At 36.0% G+C, this 22,280-nt stretch overlaps 1 protein-coding gene and 1 pseudogene across 3 annotated transcripts in view; both read right to left on the bottom strand.

The window, feature by feature from the left end:
• Hibadh (3-hydroxyisobutyrate dehydrogenase) overlaps positions 1 to 22,280 on the bottom strand; it is a 112,696-nt gene that overhangs the window by 87,117 nt on the left and 3,299 nt on the right. Inside the window, exons 1-3 of one of the 3 annotated variants that reach the window (XM_087206600.1) lie at positions 9,821 to 9,959; positions 7,819 to 7,897; positions 7,560 to 7,618 (exon numbers count right to left, since the gene is read on the bottom strand). Coding sequence is in view for 1 of the 3 variants with exons in the window: in XM_004839501.4 (XP_004839558.2) it covers positions 9,821 to 9,981 (161 nt within the window). In the remaining 2 variants the exon portion in view is untranslated. Of the gene's footprint in view, positions 1 to 7,559; positions 7,619 to 7,818; positions 7,898 to 9,820; positions 9,982 to 22,280 lie in introns of those variants that run through there. The other 2 variants (XM_087206599.1, XM_004839501.4) reach the window with 2 other exon arrangements.
• LOC147829216 (U4 spliceosomal RNA) lies at positions 19,126 to 19,196 on the bottom strand (annotated as a pseudogene).

Raw genomic sequence — 22,280 nt, 5'->3', positions numbered from 1 at the left:
CATGCTGTGCAGGTCTTCCAACACTTTCACGTCTGCGGACAGTCACTGGCCTGATGGACTCTGAACCTTAGCTCTACTCTGATTGCCGAGAGTGTCCAGAAAGATCCAAGAATTCCAACTGCCTCATTCTTATACTGTTGTGAATTAAGAGGACACTACTTTTGTTATTTCTTAAGTTTGACTATGGGAGATTAGTTGTCATGTATATCTCAATATCTATAGTCGTTATGAATCCTTATAGCCAATTTCTCTGGATTTAACTTTGGTTCACCTGTATAATGACATATATCAATGGCAAGAATAGAGGACAGGACAGATTAAAGGCAAAATCTACTTTGCTGAAGGAGGAGAGGAGAGCCAAAAGTAATCTGAAGGATATGTATCTCCTTTCTACATATCCACTGGAATGAGGCAACTGCTGCCTTGTCACTTTATATAGAGATAAAAGTACTGCCGTCTCCTTCCAGACAAGGAGACATAAGTCAAGTTCAGCACTCTTTCCAAGTAAACTTGATGGGTAACAAAAACCTCAAAAAACAACATGAACAAGACTTTGTTAAACTCACCACTCCTGTGTTTTCTAATCTTTCAAAGTAGAAAAGCACACTTACCTCAAAACTACACTACACTGGAAAAAAAAAATTTTAAATACTTAAAAAAAAAATGTTTGTGCCTATATCTTGAAACATGTGGACAATAATGTTGGAGCGCACTCAGCAAGATGCTTTTAAAGCCCTCATTTAATAAGCCTTGAGTGGATGCCAGATTAGATCCCAAGAGATTTATTTCATTTCCAAACATGTTCCGCCTTAGAACCCAGGAACAACAAAATGGTTTCCAAGTTTTTAAAGAAAAAAGGACCTAATTAAGCCTACTTCAACCAGAAAACTCACATAGAAATAATGAATATACCCCAGACTTTTGGCACGAACCATTGCCATCTCAATAAAAAAATCTAGACAATGAAAATGAAGCACAAGTTACATGGCCCTGATGCTAAGCCTTAAATTACAAAGAGAGACAAGTACCTTCCATAAATAAAAGTAGGATGGAAGGAACAGGGCTGAAAAGATCCTAAAGCAGGAATGCTGTCAAAGCATCTCATCTCCTGGTTTTGTTTTATCATTCTATCATTTAAAATATGTCTACAATTATCTTCCAAAGTGCTTTGGACTCAGCAACTCCGCCAAGACATTGGTGTGTGTATGTGTGGTATTGAGGAAAACAGAGCATGAAGAAATACAGGATAGATACAGCCATCAAATTCATAGCAACAGTACTAGCAGCTCTAGTAATAGCACTTTCTGTCAGGTTCTCTGGGACTCAGAGAAAGGAAGGTACTATTATTATCTCTATTTAATAAGGTGAGGAAATTGAAACAGTCACAATGTTAAGTAATCTGTTTAAAGTCACAGAGCTAGCTCATGATAGAGCTGAATTTCTGACCCAGGGTGTGTGGTTCCAGTTTACAATTTTATTGTTTTTTGTTCTTGGAAGTTGTTTGTGTTTGTTTTAGTACTGGACACTGGAACCAGCACCTTCATACTGAACTACATCCCCAGCTCTTTTTTTTTTTTTTTTTTTGGTATGAGGATCGAGCTCAGGACCATGTGCCTGCAGGCACAGCACCACTGAGCTAAATCCCCAGCCCCTGAGCTCTTTATTTTTATTTCTTATTTTGAGACAGGGTCTCACTAATTTTCCTCATCCTTCCAGAGTACCTCAGACTCATTCACTATAGATGTACACAATCACAGGCAAACTTTTCGTTCTTTGGTTTGTTGCCTTGGGGTTTTTTTTTGGTACTGAGGATCGAACTTAGGACCTTGGGGTCTTTAGCCAGGCACGTTGCCACTGAGCTAAATTCCTGGCCCAGACTTTATGTTCTTAAACCACTCTGTTCACAATGTATTGATTCCTGATTTCTCTGCTTATTGTCATCAGTTACAGTCTTTAAAAAGATGCTAGGAGTTGGGATGATACATTGTAGGTCAAATCTAAATTTCCAACATATACAAGGACATAATAAAGGGACGGTGAAATAGGAAAGTCCACTTTTTTTTTTAATGAGTGCAAATAACATATTTAACACCTTCTCAGACTAAAGTCTTTTTTTTTTGTACTAGGGATCGAACTTGGGTCCTTTCGCTTGCAAGGCAGGTATGGTGCCACTGAGCTAAATCCCCGGCCCTAGGTTAACATTTAAAGGCATAAATAACTTGATTAAATAGTCATGTAAAACATTAAAACTTTTGCTTCCTTAGTAATCCATGCAGTACCTTTTACAGGATCTTTAGAACCAGCTGATTGTTCCCTGAACTAGGTTATGTCTACTTTGGTACATTTTCCTCCCTGCAGACCTTTAACAGAAAGACAGTCAATAGTAGGCAGCCTTTCTGCAATCTCTGGAGGAAAAACATACATGTTTTCTTTGGCTTTCTTCTCACTAGTGTCACTTAATATAGTAAGACAGGTGGAGAAATTGGGGAGATGAACACCGGTCATTAAAAGGTATGGCACAATTCGAATATACCCTGAACTTTTTTAACCTTTATTCCCTTCAGTCACTGTTGTGCACAATGGTAAGAAGTTTCAAGATTTTCACATACATTTTTACATTTCATCCCAAAACTTGTCTTTGCTTACAGTAATAGAATGAAACTTATTTTTTCTTTTATTCAACACCTTTTAAAAGTAAAGATAGCTATTAATATTGACATTTTAATATATCAGAACATATTCATCTAAATTAATTTAATCTTTTAAAGTGGTGCTTTTGGGAAATCACATTTGTTCAAATGACATTGCCTACATTCAAAACATTTTCTAAGCTGCCAACATACATCCTTTATGAACAAATGTTTTCATTTTATTATGACAGGATCCTTTCCCTCGGGCTCAAAACGTTTTTTACTGTTTATCCTTCTCACTTTATTCACTTACATTTCATTCTCCTAACTCTGCCCCTGATATAATCTATATGCAGAGGATCTCAGAGAGAAGTGGTGGCAAATCTATGGCATGCGTGCTGCAATGGGCTATTTGTACCATGGAAAGTTCTAAAAGGTTCGCCATCACTGTAAAGAACCAGAAATGTGAGAGAGATCGGGTATAGGAAAAGAGAATTCTGTCTTCCAGGCTTCCTGCCTCAATGTGAAACACACAAAGAATATTTCCCACACTGTGTTGAGGGCAGCAGTCAGAGTTGCACACAAGATACAAAGATAAGTCACTATTTTGGTAACCTGGGAGGAGCAGCTATCTAGAATCCAATTCCTCATCTGCACTTACATATCACAAGGAGAAAGGGAAGAAGAAAAATCTAGTAATTGAGTCTGTGTCCTGAATCCCTAATTTCTGTCAAGAATCTTGGAAACTCTGTCTTCATGATGTTCATTTCAGACTACATTTCTGTTTAAAGGTAAGCATAAATTATATACAATATTTCTGTAGTTCTCTATAAGAAATGAAATGACTGAAAAAAAGAAATGACTTAGGAGTTGGTTATTTTTTCTTCCTTGACAACTGCCTCGTCACTGAATTACAGTCGATTACAATTTTAATAGAACCTTCCTTGTAATATTAGTTGGTCTTGCCACCAAGACACATCTAACACCTTCTCACATTTAATCTGTTTTATTCTCCCTACAGCAGTAGGTGGACTGCTAGACATACAGCAAGTCCTCAAACTATACTGATTTGAAGTAAAAATCTCTAGCACATAGAGACTGAGGTTCTACTTTCTTAAGAAACTGCTCCTTTGCCCTCATTATTAACCTACACTTGATCTTAGCCAAAAAGCTGAGAAGCGATCCTCATTATTAACCTAAATAAATCCTATGTATCCTTCTGCTGTCTGCTTAAATGTTTGGCCTACAGAACACTGTCTATCTGCTCTCTCATCTAATATAATAATATTGTTTTTAAAAAAAACTAATATGACTTTACTTTTTCTTTCATTTTATCACAATCTGGAAGCACATATTTGTGTTTTGTTTTGTTTCAGTACCAGGGATTGAACTCGGGACCCTGCACTTGCAAGGCAGGCGCCGGAACCACTCAGCTAAATCCCCGGCCCCATATTTGTGTTTTGATAATCTAATATCATTACTGGTCCTCAAAGGCAAGGACTGTGACTTCTGTTCTGGGCAACAGTTTCAGTGCCTGGCAGATAGAAAATATTCAAAAATATCTGTTAAGTTAGTGACTGAATGCTGGGGATTTAGCTCAGTGGTTCCACCGCCTGCCTTGCAAGCGCAAGGTCCCGAGTTCAAACCCCGGTACCAAAAAAAAGAAAAAGAAAAAAAAAGTTAGTGACTGAATGAAGGTTCTGCACCTGTTTTGCCAAGGGAGTCCAGAGTAACCTTAACCAGTAGTAGTCAGAGCAATAAAAGGTGTCCTTTCCTCACAAAGAAGGGGAGAGATTCTGATACTGCCAATTGAATGGAGAGCATTAGAAGAGGAATCAAGAGCTGTGTATAGTTCGGAGGTATACAAAGGTTTCCCAAAACTAACATACAGCTAACACTGACACACAGTACTTACTATGTATCAAACGCTAATTTAAGTTCTATATATATATACACTCATTTAACCCCCATAATGTCTCTATGAAGAGTGTACAGTAGTTATCCTTATTTCACACATGAAAAAACTCAGGTTTAGAGATGATAAAAAAACTTTCCCAAGATTGCACAGATGCTAAGTAGTGAAGGTGGATTCCACACAAAGGCATTTTTTTAGATTTCCAATACTTGCCATTAAGTTTCCCACAGCTGCCACAACAAATCACCACAAGTGCATTAGTTTAAGACAATAGAAATTTATTCTCACAGATCTGGAGGCCAGAAGTCTGAAATCAAGATTAGGCTTAGGGGAAGGTCCATTTTTGCCTCTTCCAGCTTCTGCTGGCTCCTAGAGTTCCCCAGCTTCCTACAGTAGCATAACTCTAATATGTGCCTCCATTTTCACATGGCCTTCCACTGTCTTTTCTGTCTCTTGGAAGGACATCTGTCTTTGGATTTAAAGCCTACTCTAAATCCAGGATGAGCTCATCTCAAGACCCTTACCTTACTTACATTTTCAAAGACCCTGTTTGCAAAAATGTCACATCTGCCAGTTCCGGGGGTAGGACATTGACATTTGTATTTGTGTGTGTGTGTGTGTGTGTGTGTGTGTGGTGCTAGGGATTGAACTCAGGTCCTCACGCATGCTAAGCATGTGTACTCTACCACTGAGCTACACTTCTAATCCTCTTCTTTTTAATGGCTTTACTGAGTTAAAATTCACATATCATACAAGTCTATTTAAACAATAATTTGATGAGTTTTAGTATATTCACAGGTATGTACAACCATCACCAATGTCAATTTTAGAACCTTTTCAAAGAAACTCAATACCCATTAGCCATCACACCTCTATCCTCACCTCCACCCCCTCCCCAGCACAAAGTAACTAGTGTACTTTTTTTTTGTACCAGGGATCAAACTTGGGACCTTGCACTTGCGAGGCAGGCGATGCAGCCACTGAGCTAAATCCCCAATGCCAGTGTACTTTCTGTCACTATAGATTTCCTTAGTCTAGACTGTAGGCCAGTGGTATTGATCCTGTGGAACACAAGCCACAGCAGACTGGCTGTTTGTTATCACTGAAAGCTCTAAAAAGTTTGTCATCACTGCTCTAGACTTTCAAGAGTGGAACTATACAGTACATAGTCTTTTGACGGACTTCTTTCACTTGGCATGTTTTCAAGGTTCATCTATACAGTAAGAAATAGCAACATTTCATTCCTTGCAATTATTGAATAATATTCCATTATATAGATATAACACATTTTGTTTATCCTTTCATTCACAGATAAGCAGACCCTTGACTTACAAACTCAATTTGGTCTCGAGGGCTGGTTGTAACTCAAGTTGGTTGATTAAAAACTGAGGCTCCTGTACACACCCTTTAAAGTCTCTCTCCTATATACAGGCAGGTCTCAGGGTCCTTAGAAAGACATTGGCCTGGGATTTCTCAATTAACTCCACACAGGAAAGAATTTTGTAATGTTCCTTCCAGAACCCTTTAAGGGTTAAATCTGTATCTGGAAGCACAAGCAGCCAGCATTCAGGCAGTAACTCAAGACTTTGTTCTTAAGTTAAAACTAAAATTCCAGTCATAACCCAAGTTATGGGTTATGCCAGGCTGGTCATAACTTGAGGGTTCACTGTATTTGGGTTGTTTCCACTTTTAGGCTATTATGAGTCATGCTATTATGTAGAGGTATCCATGTGGACACATCTTTTTACTTCTCTTGGGCATTTACTTAGAAGTAGAATTACTAGGTCTTATCATAACCCTGTGGTCAATTATTTGAGGAACTCTTAGACTCTCTACCAAAGTGGCTATACCATTTCATATTTTAAGGGCCCTAATTTCTCCATCTCATGAACACTTTTTGTTGTCTAATTTTTTTATTCTAGCTGTCCTAGTGTGTGGCTGTCTCATAGTTTTGACTGCATTTTTCTGTTGACTTGTGTTAAACATCTTTTCATGTGTTTATTAACCATTTACAACTTCCCTTAAAAAACGTCTGTTCAGGGCTGGGGATTTAGCTCAGTGGTTCCGCCACCTGCCCTGCAAGTGCAAGGACTCAAGTTCGATCCCTGGTACCAAAAAAAAACAAAAAAAAAAACCAAAATGTCTGTTCAGATCCTTTGCCTATATAATTACTTATCTTTTTATGATTTTGTTGTAAAACTTCTTGATATAGTCTAGATATATGTTCCTTATCAAGTATATTTGTAAATATCTTATCCTACTCTGTTGTCTTTTCAATTGGGGGGGGGGTCCTAGGAATTAAACCAAGGGGCTTCACACTGAGCTACACTCCCCGCCTTTTTAAATTTTCAGCCAAAGTCTTGCTAATTTGCTAAATTTCCCAGACTGGACTCAAAATTGCAATCCTCCTGCCTCAGCCTCCCAGGGTACTGGGATTACAGGAATACACTACCATGGCTGGGTTTACTTTCTCGATGGTGTACAATTTTTTAACTCTGATGAAAGCCAATTTACTTATTTTTAATTTTGTTGTTCACATTCTTTTTTGTTTTGTTCACATTCTTCCTGTCATACCTAAGAATCCCTTGACAAATCCAAAGTCATAAAGATGTACTCCTGTGTTTTAAGAGTTTTATACAACATCTTTATAGAGGCCACTATTCAACCCATATACTAAACAACCCATTATAATAAATTGTTATTATTTAATTCCACCAAACACCATGGATATAGAACCACACATTAAAGAGAGAAGGGGACAGTGAAGACATGATTAGTGACTTGAGAGCACTGATCCAAAAAAAGATCAGACATTTTATTTTCCAATAACCTAGATATGAAGATAATGAGTAGCTACATTTCAGAATCATCAAGGAAGATGCTACACACCTCCAAAATGTCTCACACATTAATTTCACTACTAGTGACTATGCATCATATAATTAAAAAAGAATCAAAGGTATGAAGTCAATGGTAGACCTGTGTTTAGATTCTGGCTCTTGCTATTCACTTACTGTATATCCTTGGGGATATTATTTCACTTCTCCCATACGTCAGTTTCCTGGTAATACTTCTGTTGCAAAAATAAAATGAAATACACAAAAACATACACAAAATTTTTAACAAGACATAGTAGGTGCTCACTAAATATTAGCATCTTTTCTCTCCCTTTTAAAATGTAGATAAACTTTATTCTTGTGGAGGGAGGGTTGAACCCAGGGCCTGGTCATAGGATTAAGCCTTATTCTTAAAGTAGCCTTCCCTCACACCTACCTAAAATTAGTAAAAAGAATTCTGCTGGGGAATGGAGGTAAGAGGTAGTTCAGGCAGGGCATCAAACAGCTCTGGAAATCTGAGAAGAAGCAGAAGAGATTCACAAACCAGTGATGATCATTTTAGTTGTTCCATACATAAGCTGTAAGTGCTACAGGCATTAAGGGAAATGTAATGGCATCAATAATAATTAAAAGTACATAAACATCTGGTTTGCCAGTCCAGATAAAGTCTTCACTCAGTTCCTATCTCTATCTTTGGTTAAATTCTATATTTAATTGAATACATTACCTCAGTTTAGAGCCTGAATAGCCCTGTCACTCCTACTAACAAATACATAAACCACTGTAAAGTGACAATGCTAAACAGATGCATTAGCTCAAAAAGTAATTATCCATCTCCTCATAACAACTACTAATTGATTTGTCTAAAACTGAATATCAATTTAAAATGGATACCATATCTGAAGATGGCAAAAGATCACCTTTTCTAGATTCTCTAGCAAAATAACTCTTTCCAACAAGGCTAAGTGCCTAAGTTACTCCAGGTCAACTGTATGTGCACCACACTGGGAGTATCTGTTTTTACAGACTGTATGGACGTAAGCAGGTTCAACACTACTCTAAACAGTTCCAAGATCACACTCACACTCTCAATCAACACTACTATCATTTCCAGATGACACACAAACCACAGAAGAGAAGAAGATATAGGATGTCTAGTTTTTCATATGACCTCTCAGTTAGCTAAACCTGTTCTTTACCCAGCCATTGCAAATTGCAGTAGTATTGTATATACTTTCAAGTCTATTACCCAGGAGTTGACAGTTTATTTTTCTCTCACTTTTTTCTATTATCTATTATTTCTCAGGAAGTTGGTAGTATTTGCCAAGTTCCACTCTCAGTTAATACTCTACAACTTTAGGGGCCAGGGATTTAGCTCAGTGGTTCCGCCACCTGCCTTGCAAGTGCAAGGACCCGAGTTTGATCCCCAGTACCAAAAAACCAAAAAAAAAAAAAAAAAATACTCTACAACTTGTACAAAATTTTCTACATATCTAAAAAAATAAAACTCTAAATTTAAATACTAATACATGGTCTATTATCATCTGAGTTACTAATAAAGTTTAACAACTCCAAACAACACAAGACTTAAGAGACATAGGCTTAACTAGTATGTTGAATTATCATTCAGTATGAATAACTCTAGTCCCCAAATTCTTGAAACATAAATGGTAGCTTAAGGCCAGGGATGTAGCTCAGTGGTGCCGCACCTGCCTAGCAAGCACAAGGTCCCAAGTTTGATCCCTGTACCAGAAAAAAAAATGGTAGCCTAAAAGCAATACAGAAAAGATCTGCCATAATTTAATTCTTTAGTACAGAGTATTTTTAGGCTGACTCCTAGTTTATAGCCAATAACTAATGTATATTCACAAAGTGCTTTCATATAACATTTGCAAATACATTCACATATATTCTCTCATTTATGTTTCACAATCTAATGACATTAGTTACCATCATCTACATTTTACAGATAAGGAAAGGAGCTGAGGTGAAATAACTTGTCTCCATTAAGATGGTAAGTACCTGATCGGAGCTCAAGGTAAGCTTCGTATCACTAAGCATATTTCCAGTCTAAGACAACCATGCCTGCCTTCACTTACACAGGAGGCTATTTTTACCAAGCTAACAGCTTTAACAATATAGTAATCAGCAAAGTTACTCTCTGAGTAAACTAACAGAGCAAAGCAAAGCCTTCTGACCAAACCTGGGAAGTGCTCTAGGTCACCTGCTCAAGAATAAACTCCCTAACTCAATTACCTAATGAAAGTGCTCCTTTGTTGTATAATCTGATGTTGAATGAATGTTAAATAGACAATGATATAAGGAAACAATGGACTAGGTTCACAACTCCATTGGATAAATTTACTTCTAAGAATCTGTCATTTTTAATGAATTTTTAAATATCAAAATCTAAAGCAAATATTAAGAAAAGGCCTTACCTGTTCGCCTGCCTCTTGAAACTCTTTGCATGCATCAGGGAACACATCATAAACAATAAGAGGATAGCCATGTTTCATGAGATTTTTTGCCATTGGATTCCCCATGTTGCCCAGTCCAATGAATCCAACTGGAGTCTTAGAAGCCATTGACCTAGAATACACTGATATAAATATATTACTTGCAATGAAGGCAAATAACATTTTTATTGTAAACATTTTTACATAATAGTAAATCAACTGTTATTCAGATGTTTTCTATAAAAGAAATTTTTAAAAGCTAATTTTAAAATGACTCAATAACATTTAAAGATATCAACAATGTACAAACAGACTAACTTGTAATTAGTTTTCTAGAAAACATTAAAATTTTAGGCAATCTTTCCTTTATTCTATAATGTCCCTCTATTTTTAACAATAAACTCAATAATGTTATCATTTATGAAAACACATTTTATATGTTACCTATTATGTGATGTATTTTAGATTTCTTGTATCTGTATTATCTCATTTATTAATGTGTCTAAAACACTAAAAGACCTATATCTTGCACTGGGCCCAAGAATTAGGAAGCTTTTCACCTTCCCACTCCCAGTTATAGAAACCATCCCCCCCATAGTATAAAAACAAATGGTGGGGGCCGGGGATTTAGCTCAGTGCCACTGCACCTGCTTCACAAGTGCAAGGTCCTGAGGTCCTGAGTTCAATCCCGATACTGCAAAAAAAAAGGTGGGCTGGGGCTGTCACTTAGCAGTAGAGCATGTATTTAGCATGCACAAGGCCCTGGGTTCAATCCCCAGCACCACTACACCCTAAAAAACTTAATAATATGTTAACCCCCAAAGAATGTATTTCAACCAGTTACCATTTTATAAATGTAGAATGCTTCCATAGCCTTTAATAACAAGGGTAATAATATGTGGGCTTTGACCAAAAAAATTACACCTTTAGAAAAGAGTGTTTTCCGGGGGGCGGGGGGGGGGGCAACGAGAACACTGAAGAAAGAAGAGAGGAGGAAAGATAAAGAGACAGAGAAAAGAAAGGAAAGTCCCCAAAACAGTATATACGGGGCTGGGGATTTAGCTCAGTGGTTTCGTCGCCTGCTGCGCAAGCGCAAGGACTCAAGTTCAATCTCTGGTACAAAAAAAAAAAAAAAAAAAAAAAAAAAAATATATATATATATATATATATATAAGATTTGGTTTTATTTTTTCTTCTTCATAAAAGGCTTTTCAAAACCACACTGGGGCCACATCATTTCAAAGTAATGTGCTAGGGAGTAAGAAAGCTTTCTAATACCATAAAAATAACATTAGATACAATTTCCCAGATTTTAGAACTTGACTCAACAAATGACACTCAACAAATATTCACTGCCTAAAGCACTGACAAAGCTTAGAGACAGACAGCAAAACATGTTCCTTTCCCTTGAAGGAAAGCTCATAATCTAGTGAAGGAAGGAGAAATACCTCCACTTGCCAGCTTCATTTTTGCTTTTTCTTTCACAGAATCCAGTTTTAAAATTGTGTAATGCAACAGTTAATCACAGTCACCCTTTTAAGTTTCAGATAATCTCAAATGATTGATCCCTACTCTCCTGTGAACTTAATCTAAATATAATGAAATTTCCTAAAAGCAAATTATTTGCAGCTCCAATCTTAAGCAGCAAAAGTCTTATGGGATTAGAAGCATATTTAATTCCTTTTAATGTGATAAGTGACTATACCAGTCTCATTAAATGTGGGATCATCCTTGTTTGAAGCCCTTTGTATGATTTGCTGGCCCACAGGGGTTCAACAACAGAGGAAGACACCTAATTTAAATTTTATTTTGAAATTAAATAAAATTAGAATTACATTTTATAAGAGATCTAAAGTTCATAAACAAGTAACAAAAATAGCCTGAGAGAAAATATAGCACTATTGTGCCAAACTATTGTCAAGGTTGGAAAGATATAATCTAACAATCTAAAAACATCACAAATTTGGAAGACTCTATTTCAAAGGCAGTTAACAGGCAACTACTCTAGGTCAAATACATAACAAATATGGCAAAGTAGAACCACAATTCAGTCACATAATAAATAAGCAACTGTTCATATATGTCATGCCAGAAACTATGGCACACACAATTGAGACATAGCTTTAGCCTTCAACAATCTTAAAACCCAAGAGGACATAAACCATATACTCAAACACTAACACAAGACAGGTAAGGATAAAAACAAATGAAACAATAATGCAGATATGAGAGAATTTATGGTTTGGGAGCTTGAAGAAGGTAGCATTTGACGGGGTATACTAGTTTGGGAAAGGGAACTAGGAAAGCCAAGAATAATAGCAATAGTTAATGTTTATTGTAGTTTTGTCACATACCAGACATTGTACTAAACACATTAGAAATAACACCATCTCCATATATTAGCCTTAAGCCTATCTTTCTTTTTTTCTTTTTTGGTACCAGGGATCGAACTCAGGACCTTGTGCTTACGAGGCAGGCATGGTGCCACTGAGCTAAATCCCCAGCCTAAGGCTATCTTTCAGTTGAGAACTCTGATGCTAAACAAGTTTAAGTAAAATGCTTCAAGTTTTACTAAGTAACAAAACCAATATTTAAATCTATCCAATTTGATTCTAGATTCTCCACCCATAACCACAGTATGACACTGCGCTCCATTTTCTTTCCAATAAAAATGGAAGAAGTAATGTGATCATAAGATGGAAGGCGAGGAAACAGTTTAAACTACATTTTGTGACCTTTATTTTTTTTTGGTACCGGGGATTGAACTCCGGTCCTTGTGCTTGCGTAGCAGGCGGTGAAACCACTGAGCTAAATCCCCAGCCCAAAACTACATTTTGTAAGTAAGAAAGTCACTGAAGGGCTGACCAAAGAAAAGACATGATCAGACTTATGCTTTAGAAACAGAAATGAGTGAGCAATGTATAGCAGATGAACTGTTAGAAGAGCCTGAATGCGAGAAAACCTAAAATTAACAGTAATATTCTAGATCAGTAGGGTGAACCTTTTAGAGCTTTCAATGATACAAATACCCCCCTGGGTCACATGTGCCATAGGTTCACCAACACTGGCCTAGAACTTAGTTCAAACTGCTATAAAATATCCCACAGATTACTTGGCTTAAACAACAAACATTTATTTATTACAGTTCTATAGGCCAGGATGTCCAAAATGAAGGTAATCAAAGTGGCAACACATCAGTATCTGATGAGAGCCACTTCCTAGTTTGCAGATGGCAATATTTTCATTGTATCCTCCTATGGCAGAAAGTGAGGACAAGCTTTCATGTCTCTTCTTATAAGGACACTAATCCAAAAAGTTGATTCATTGAAAGGATAAACAAGACTGATAAACCCTTAGCCAAACTTAAGGTAAAAAGGAGAGAAAAAACCCATATCAATGTAATTAGAAATGGAGAAGCTGAAATCACAACAAACACCGCTGAAATCCAGAGGATAATAAGAAACTACTTCAAAAATTTATATCTTGTAGAACCTACAAGAAATGGAGAAATTCCTAGATACATATGAATTATCAAAACTGAACCAAGAAGGTATAAAAACTGAATAGACCAATAACTGGGAACTAAACAGAAACAGTAATAAAAACTCTACCAAAAAAGAAAAGCTCAGAAACCAATGGATTCATCACATAATTCTACCAGAACTTCAGGGAAGATCTAATGCCATTATTCCACAAACTCTTTAATGAAATTGAAAGGGAAAGAGTACTACCAAACACATCCTTGGAAGCTAGCATTACCCTGATACCAAAACTAAACAAGGACTTAACCAAAAAAAAAGAGAGACAGAGAAAAAAGAAAAAAAAAACCCTACAAAATCCTCTCAACAAGACACTGACAAATAGAAAGCAACAAATAAGTAAAAAGATTATATAGAATACATCACGACCAAGTAGTCTTCATCCCAGGTATGCAAGGATGGTTTGACATATGTCAATCAATAAATGTAGTACATATGTAATAAATGTAATAAATGTAATACATCACATGAACAGAAGGATAACAATCACGTGACCTGCCTTGACAAAATCCAACATCCACTGATGATAAAAAGCTTGAAAAAAGCAATCAGGAAGAGAAAACAATAAAAGGAATATGTACAGGAAAGGAAGAAGTAAAACTATCCTTATTCACAAATGACATGATCCTTTTCAAAGAAGATTCCCAAAACTCCACCAATAGACTTCTAGAGCTAATAAAAACAATTCAGCAAAGTAGCAAGATACAAAATAAATACACAAAAATCAATAGCATTACTGTATACCAACAAAAAAGAACAGACCAAAAAAGAATTAGGAAAACAATAGCTCCAAAAAAAATTAAATACCTAGAAATTAATCTAGGCAAGGTGGTGAAAGACCTTGATAATGAAAACCATAGTATAGAAAAAAAGAAATTGAAGAGGACATCAGACATTGTTTATAGGAAATAAATCTAAATACAAATGAAAAAAAAAAAAGAAAAGAAAATAGAAAGATCTGTTCCTGGATAGGTAGAACCAATATTGTCAAAATGGTCATATTACCAAAATTGATATATGCATTTAATGGAATCCCAGTCAAAATATCAACAGCATTCTTCACAGAACTAGATAAAACAATCCTAAAATTTACATTAGACCAGAAGAAATCTGAACAGCAAAAGTAATTCTGGGTAACAAGAGCAAATAGGAGGCATCATAATCCTAGATTTTAAGTTATATTTCAAAGCTCTAGTGATAAAGGCAGCATGGTATTGGCATAAAAACAGACATGCAGATCAATGGAACAGAACAGAGGCAGTGGAAACAACCCCAGGCACATTCAGCCATCAGGTCTTTTTTGACAAAGGGGCCAAAAATATATGTGGGAGGAAAGACAGCCTCTTCAACAAATGGTGCTGAGAAAACTGGTTTTCACTTGCAAAAGAATGAATTAAGACCAATATCTCTCTTCCTATACTAAAATAAAATCAACATGGATCAAAGACCTAGATATTAAAGCAGAAACACTGACTCTGTTGGAAGATATATTAAATAAAACTTTAAAATAAAGGCATAGGTAAGGACTTCCTGAACAGAACCCCAAATGCACAAGAAATAACACCAAGAATCAACAAATGGAATTATATTAAATTAAAAAGCTTCTGCTTGGGGCCAGGGATTTAGCTCAGTGGTTTCGCTGCCTGCTGCACAAGCACAAGGACCCGAGTTCAATCTGCAGTACCAAAAAAACAAAACTAAACAAACAAAAAAAAGCTTCTGCTCAGCAAAGGAAACAACCAAAAGAGCAAAGAGACAATGGGAAAAATGTTTTGCCAGCTACTTCTCAGTCAGAGGGCTAATATCTAGAATATATAAAGAACTCTCAAAAAAAGATTCAATCAAAAAATGGACAATTTAAATGAACAGATACTTCTCAGAAAAAGAAGTACAAATGGCCAATAAATACATGAAAAAATGTTCAGCATCTTTGGCCATTAGAGAAATGCAAATCTTAAAAAAAAACACTGAGACTCCATTTTATTTCAGAAAGAATGGCTAGCATGAATTCAAAAAGCAACAAATCCTGGTGAGGTTGTGGGGAAAAAGGAATCCTTCTACACTGTTGGAGTGAATGCAAACTACTACAACCACTATGGAAATCAGTATGGAGATTCCTCAAAAATTTAAAAATAAAATTCCATTTGATCCAACTATAACTCTCTGGATATCTTCCCAAAAGAATTAATGACATATTACAGTGATACATGCATACTCATGTTTACAGATGCACAACTCACAATAGCTAAATCTTGAAAATGGCCTATACATGTCCACCAACAGATTACTATGGAGCCATAAAGAATAAATTTGAGCCATGTGGAGGAAAATAGATGCACCCTAAGACCATAATGCTAAATGAAATACATGACACACAGAAGGTTAAATACCACATGATTTCTCTTATATGAAAAATCCAAAGTATAAGTAATTTAAAGAGCAAAATAAAAGACAATAGGAAACAGGGAAGTAGATTTTTTACAGATGAGAAGGGGATCTAGGGATAGAGGGAGAGGAGATGGAGGGGAGAGGAAGGGAAAGTAAAAAGGATTAAGATGTGATAGATACATGAACTCCCCGTGATGACTGTATTCATTATGTATTTCAAATGTACTAATAAATATGACCTAATTCGCTCCCAAAGGTTCTACCTCCTAATACCATAATAATGGGTGGTAGTATTTCAACATAATTTTGAAAGGACACAAATATTCAGTCCAAAACAAAGACAGTTAAAGGTAGGAATTGAGGAAAGGCAAGTATGAAAAATAATTTAAAGACGCACATTAAAAAAATGTAACAAGACTGGATTATGGCCTAACATAATGGAAAGGCCAAAAATGACAGCAAGAGAATATCAGTAACCCAAGTGGAGAAATCAAGAAGAGTTGACTCAGCTTTAAGTTAAATATAAGTTGTCACTGAGCTGAAAGATGTCTGTCTTAGTTATTTTTCTCATTGCTAAGAAAAAAATACACAACACCCAATATTAAAGGAAGAAAGGTTTATTTAGCTCACAATTTGTAGAGGTTTCAGTTCATAGTTGGCTAGCTCCAAGGCAGGGTGGCACACGGCAAAGAAACAGTTCATGGCAGACAGAAGGCAGCAAGGCAGCAAAGTAATGAAGCAACAAGCCACAACAGCAGCCCTCTTTTTGTCCCTTATATTCTATCCAGGTGTCACATCCTTAGGGTGGGTAGCATTCACAGGCAGGGTGGGCCTTCCCATTATCCACACCCAGAACTATCCCAAAGCAATCAGTGGGCTAATTTAATAATCACACACCCTTGATCCCAGCATCACACACTCTAGATCCAGCCACCTCTAAAAAGCCCCACCTCTGACCACATGAGGTTATAGGGAGGCATCCAGACACAAACCATAACAATGTTCAACAGATTTTAGAAATATCATGATCAAATTTTCATGGAGAAGATGGGAAAAAAAGAGAGAGAGAAATGTATTTGTTAACTGCATCAAAGTGAGAGTTGAAATCACGACAATTGATAAAAATCACCAAGTCAGAATAAAGGTTAAGCCCAAAGATTTAACTTCTCTGGAGCACAAAGGAATTAGTACATTTAGAAGTCAAAGAAAAGATGAAAACCTTGAAAGGACATATATATCAGAAGATAAGAAGCTGGGTAGGTGGTATACACCTGTAATGCCAGCTACTTGGAAGGATAAAGGAGGATCCGAAGTTGAAAGCTAGCCAGGATAACTTAGCAAAACTGAGTCTCAAACTAAAATTTTTTTAAAGTGTGCTGGGGATAGAGTTCAGTGATAGAGCACTTGCCTAGCATGTGAAAGGCTTGGGAGTTCAAAGCACAGTACTGCCAAAAAAAACAAACAAACCCTAGAAAATCGAGATATTAAAAACCATAGTAACTATAGTCTACATATTCCAAAACTGGAGATATGGAAAACATTTTTTAAAATCCAACTCACATTTCTTGAGATAAATTTACAATGTATAAAGTGAAAATTATACTGAAGATTAACAGCAGAATCGATATTGTAGAAAAATAGATCAATAGCCTTAATGACATACCAATAGAAACTATACAAAAGAAAAGACAAAAAAATACATAATGAAAAGAGCAATAATGAGCTGAGACAGTTCAAGCAGCCAAATACATATGTAACTGGAGTTCTCAAATGAGAGAAGTAGAGACAAAAAAAGTGAAGAATGGCCAAAATGTTCCCAAATTTAATGAAAACTGTAAAATCCACACCTCCAAGAAGCTCAATAAATTCTAATATGACAAGCATGAAGAAAAGTATACTAAGACACAGCACAGTCAACATGCTCAAAAGCAGTCAGAGGGGAAAAAAACACACCAACAGAAGAACATAAGTAAGAACGAAGGGTGGGCCTGGGATTTAGCGCAGTGGTTCCACCTCATTCCTCTCAAGCACAAGGTCCAGAGTTCAATCCCCAGTACCAAAAAAAAAAAAAGGAATGAAGGCAGACTTCTTATAAAAAAAAATTACAACTGAGAAGATAGTGAAGAAATTTCTAATTACTGAAAGAAAAACAACTGTCAAGCTAGTAATCTAGGCCCAAAGAAAATAGACAAATACTTCTATTTATCTATGTAAAGAGGTGCAAGGAAATTTCAGAAAGGTAATAATGGATGTGTTTGCTACTTTAATTGAAGGGATGGTTTCAGGAGTGTGTGTGTGTGTGTGTGTGTGTATACATATATGTATATGTATATATATATCATTTGTCAAATTATACACTTTAAATATGTGCAGTTTGTTGTACATCAACTATATTTTAAGGCTGTTTTCAAAAGTCAACATCATATTTATAGAAACAAACAGAAGACGGTTCTCAATTTTAAAAATACTACAGTGAAATGACAACCAAAGGTAATGTGTAAAATTTGAATGGATCCTATTTGCAGGAAAAAAACAAAACAAAACTATGGAAAACATGTTTAAGAAAATTATGGAATTTTGAAAATGAACTATATATTACATAATACTATGGAGTTATTGTTAATTTTCTTGGGTGACATGGTAGTTTGGTTATGTAAGAGAAGGTGTTATTGATAAGAGATTCATACTGAAATATTAGGACTGAAGTGTTATGATTCCTGCAATTTACTTTCAAATGATGAAGGTGGGATATGTATATATCTGGAAAGAAATACAATAAATATGGCAGTGTTAATAACTGTTGACTCTAGAGTACACTGATGTCATTGCATTATTCTTTCAATACTTTTCATGTGAATTTTTTTGTAATACAAAAGGAAAAACTAACATTTGTTGGAAAAATATTACAGATAGCAAAATACAAGTAACTAGGAAAAAATACTTCCAACACATGACAGAAATAGAGCTACTTTATATAAAAATAACTTTTAAATCTGAAATATATGAATAAAATTTTTTAAGTAGGCAAAAATCTCAAAATGACATTTAACAGAAAATAAATGATGCCTCAAAAAACTTTGAAAATTTATTCAACTTGTCATAATTATAGAAATGCAAAACAAGGCAATGTGCTGCTACTTTTCATCTATCATATAGACACTTTTTTTGAGGGGGACAAAAATTATCATCAACAAAGGACTGATGAAAACATGTACCTCTCATATCCAGTAAGATATATAAGCTCAATCTTGCTAATGGTTTGGAACAAAAATGTCATCCAAAAGACTTATATTCAGATGTAGAGCTTTTGGTAGGTGATTATAGTGGTGTGACCTTGGGGACTATTTCTAGTCCTTGGCCATTTTCTCAATTAGCAATAATCTCACCTTGGATAAACTTCATTGGCTATGATACTGCCACTGTGCAAAGCTTTGGCCCTTTTCTTGCTGGCTCTTTCTCTTTCTGCTTCCTGGCTGTGGTGAGGTGAGAAGCTTCCTTCCACCATGCTTTTCTACCATATTTGTGTCTTGAAGCCAGCCAACCACAGACTGAAGCCTCTGAAACTGTGAGCCAAAGTATACCTTTTCTCCAGTAAGTTGTGTATGGTAGTTATTCTGCCCCACGAAGAGAAAAGCTAACACAAACTCTGGATGGCAATTTGAAAAAGCTAACTAGGGCCAGGGATTTAGCTCAGTGATTTCATCCCTTTCTTTGGAAGCACAAGGTCCCGAGTTTGATTCCCAGTTAAAAAAAAAAAAGCTAACTATATTTGAATTTTAAAATAAAATTTAAATTTAAAACTTGACACCAGGCATGGTAGCACATGCCTGTGATCCCAATACTTGGGAGGCTGAGGCAGGAGGATTGCTATGAGTTTTAGTCCAATCTGAGCTACATAGTGATTTCCAGGCCAGCTTGAACTACAAAGAGAAAGATTGTCTCAAAAACTACAAATAGATAAATCTTGAATACTCCGACCCAGCAATTCCACTTCTAGAAATTTTACTATACATGAAACAGCAAACTTTTCTTAAAGGATCAGGCAGTAAACTATTTTCAGCTTTGCAAGTCATAAGGCCTCTATTATAACTATTCCACTCATCTGGCTTCATTTGAAAGCACCCATAGAAAATATAGAGTATTTTTGGTTTGTGGTTTTTTTGGTACTGGGGATCGAACTCGGGTCCTTGCGCTTGCGCAGCAGGCAGCGAAACCACTGAGCTAAATCCCCGGCCCAATATACAGTATTTTTAAATGGATGTGGCTATGTTCCTATATAAATTTATAAAAACAGATGCCAACTATGGGCCCTGAAAAACACAAAGAAATACTTTATGATAGTACTGTTTGTCATAGAAGATAGCAAATACATATATACTAACAGGGCACTTAATTCATAATAAAATACACATTAATAGGGCACTCAATAATCCACAATGAATCAGAGCAATGAAATAGTAGGCAAATATTTGAAAGAATGTGATATACCTACCTAAAAGCATAAGAAAAATCTCCAAGATAAGTTACTAAATGAAAAAAGGCAAGGTGAAGAACATTACATATAATATAGTGTATAAGCAGAAAAAAGAACATACGTGTACTTATTTTTCTGATTTTATATACGGACACACACGAAACAGTTCTCCTATCTGGAGAGTTGGAGTAATGGGTCAGACTTTTTAAAATCCTACTTTTTATTTTAACACCTTTTCAGTTTTTGTCATAAGCATGTAAATTTCATAACTATAAGAAAATGAAACGGCCGAGGATTTATCTCAGTGGCACCGTGCCTGCCTCGAAAGTGCAAGGTCCTGAATTCGATCCCTGATAACAAAAAAAACAAAAACAAAATGAAATGGCACACACTGAGTATTTAACAAGTGTTATGTAAATAACTAGTAACTAGAGGTTTCATCAAATAGGCACATGGAGATAAAAGCCAGTTTTGAAGCAATTACAGAGTAGCAACGGTGTTACAAGAAAAGAAAACTGTGTTACAGCACCCATAAAACATTGCAGCTGACTTTCTGATAGCCCTCTTCTGAGATTCAGGGTCAGTTTCCAAACTGACTAAACCAACTGATAATGCCATTTCTGCCAAATGTCTAATTCGGGGCTGCCAGCGCTAAGGCAAAGATCTGAAGTGCTGTGGAAAATCTGAAAATGTAATAGGGAATCAATAAGAGATTAATGAAAGCATTATATCCAAATTTCTGAGATACTCTGTATCATTACCTAAATGGCATCCAGAGGGAAGGAACAGACCACAGACTTGGATATTACTTAGAATTTGAGCAGAAAATTGAGAAAAGAAATTTTAGGACACTATCAAAGGTATCAGTCCAATTCCTGATTATAAATAAGTTTGAGTCTGGATATAAACAAACCTGGAAGGCTGAGGATTTAGCTCAGTGCCTGCCTAGCAAGCATGAGGTCCTGAGTTTGATCCCTGGTACCACAAAACAAACAAACCTAGAGAGGTACTTAATGAGAAAAGTGTATCTTGAACTCAGGTAACAGCCTTTCAATACTGTGTTTAATTACCTTCCACCTGATAGAGAGTAGAGCCTCAGTGATACTTACTGAATCAAAGAATGGTTGTATGTCTAGCTTGGCACAAGCTACATTAAAATATGAACATCCTTGCCGAAAAAAAAAAATCTTCCCTGAGTTTACAAGATCCAGATAAGGTCACATCTTAGATGTATGTCCTTGCAGTAACAAGTTACTTATCTTTTCTAAATATTGTTTTATCAACAAGAGTACTGTATCTACTTCAGAAAGTTATTGTAAAGATTACCTGAGATAAGTCATAAAAAGCATTAAATAATGTCTAGCACATGACAGTCAATAAATATTAGCAATTTTTGTTAACAATGATCAAGAAGTAGCACTTGTTCTATGGAACAAGTCCTATACCAAGGAGCCCTTCATGACCTAGTGGGTGAGAAGAAAGAAACAAAGAGATTAAAGAAGGTACAGGTACATTTAGAGAATGCCCTGTATCTGGAGAAAGACAGCCTGTAGCAAAGATGAAGCCTCAGGAGTGCTTGCAAACAGAAGAATTTGCTCCCAGAGGGGCTGAAATTCAAAGGAGTAGAAAAGAATTATTATTACCTTAAAAACGTCCAAACCTAAAAAACGCATCTTCTCTTAAATCCTAACAGTAGTATGTATAAACAGCGAAGTCAGACCATAAGTAAAATCAAGCTAGAAATAAATCGGTCAACATAAACAAAAGCGATATTTGTTGATTGGTAAAGAAACTAGCCAGAAAATTTGGCAACATTTATTTATAGTAGATGCAAATTCACACATTATAGACTCTCAAATCCAATATAAGGGAAGTTATCCATATCTTGGTAATTTGAAATGCTACCAAAAACAAAATCTGTCTACTCTAAAGTTTAAAATGCAAAAGATGGGGCTGGGGATTTAGCTCAGTGGTTCTGCCACCTGCCTCACAAGCACAAGGTCCCGAGTTTGATCCCTGGTACCAAAAAAAAAAAAAAAAA

This window comes from Heterocephalus glaber, unplaced genomic scaffold (genome assembly GCF_053883595.1).
Source record: "Heterocephalus glaber isolate CG9 unplaced genomic scaffold, H.glaber_assembly_v1.0 deba00000676, whole genome shotgun sequence".
NCBI lineage: Eukaryota > Metazoa > Chordata > Mammalia > Rodentia > Bathyergidae > Heterocephalus > Heterocephalus glaber.
The sequence above is the reverse complement of the archived record's forward strand: the minus strand, read 5'-3'. Positions and strand labels throughout refer to the sequence as shown.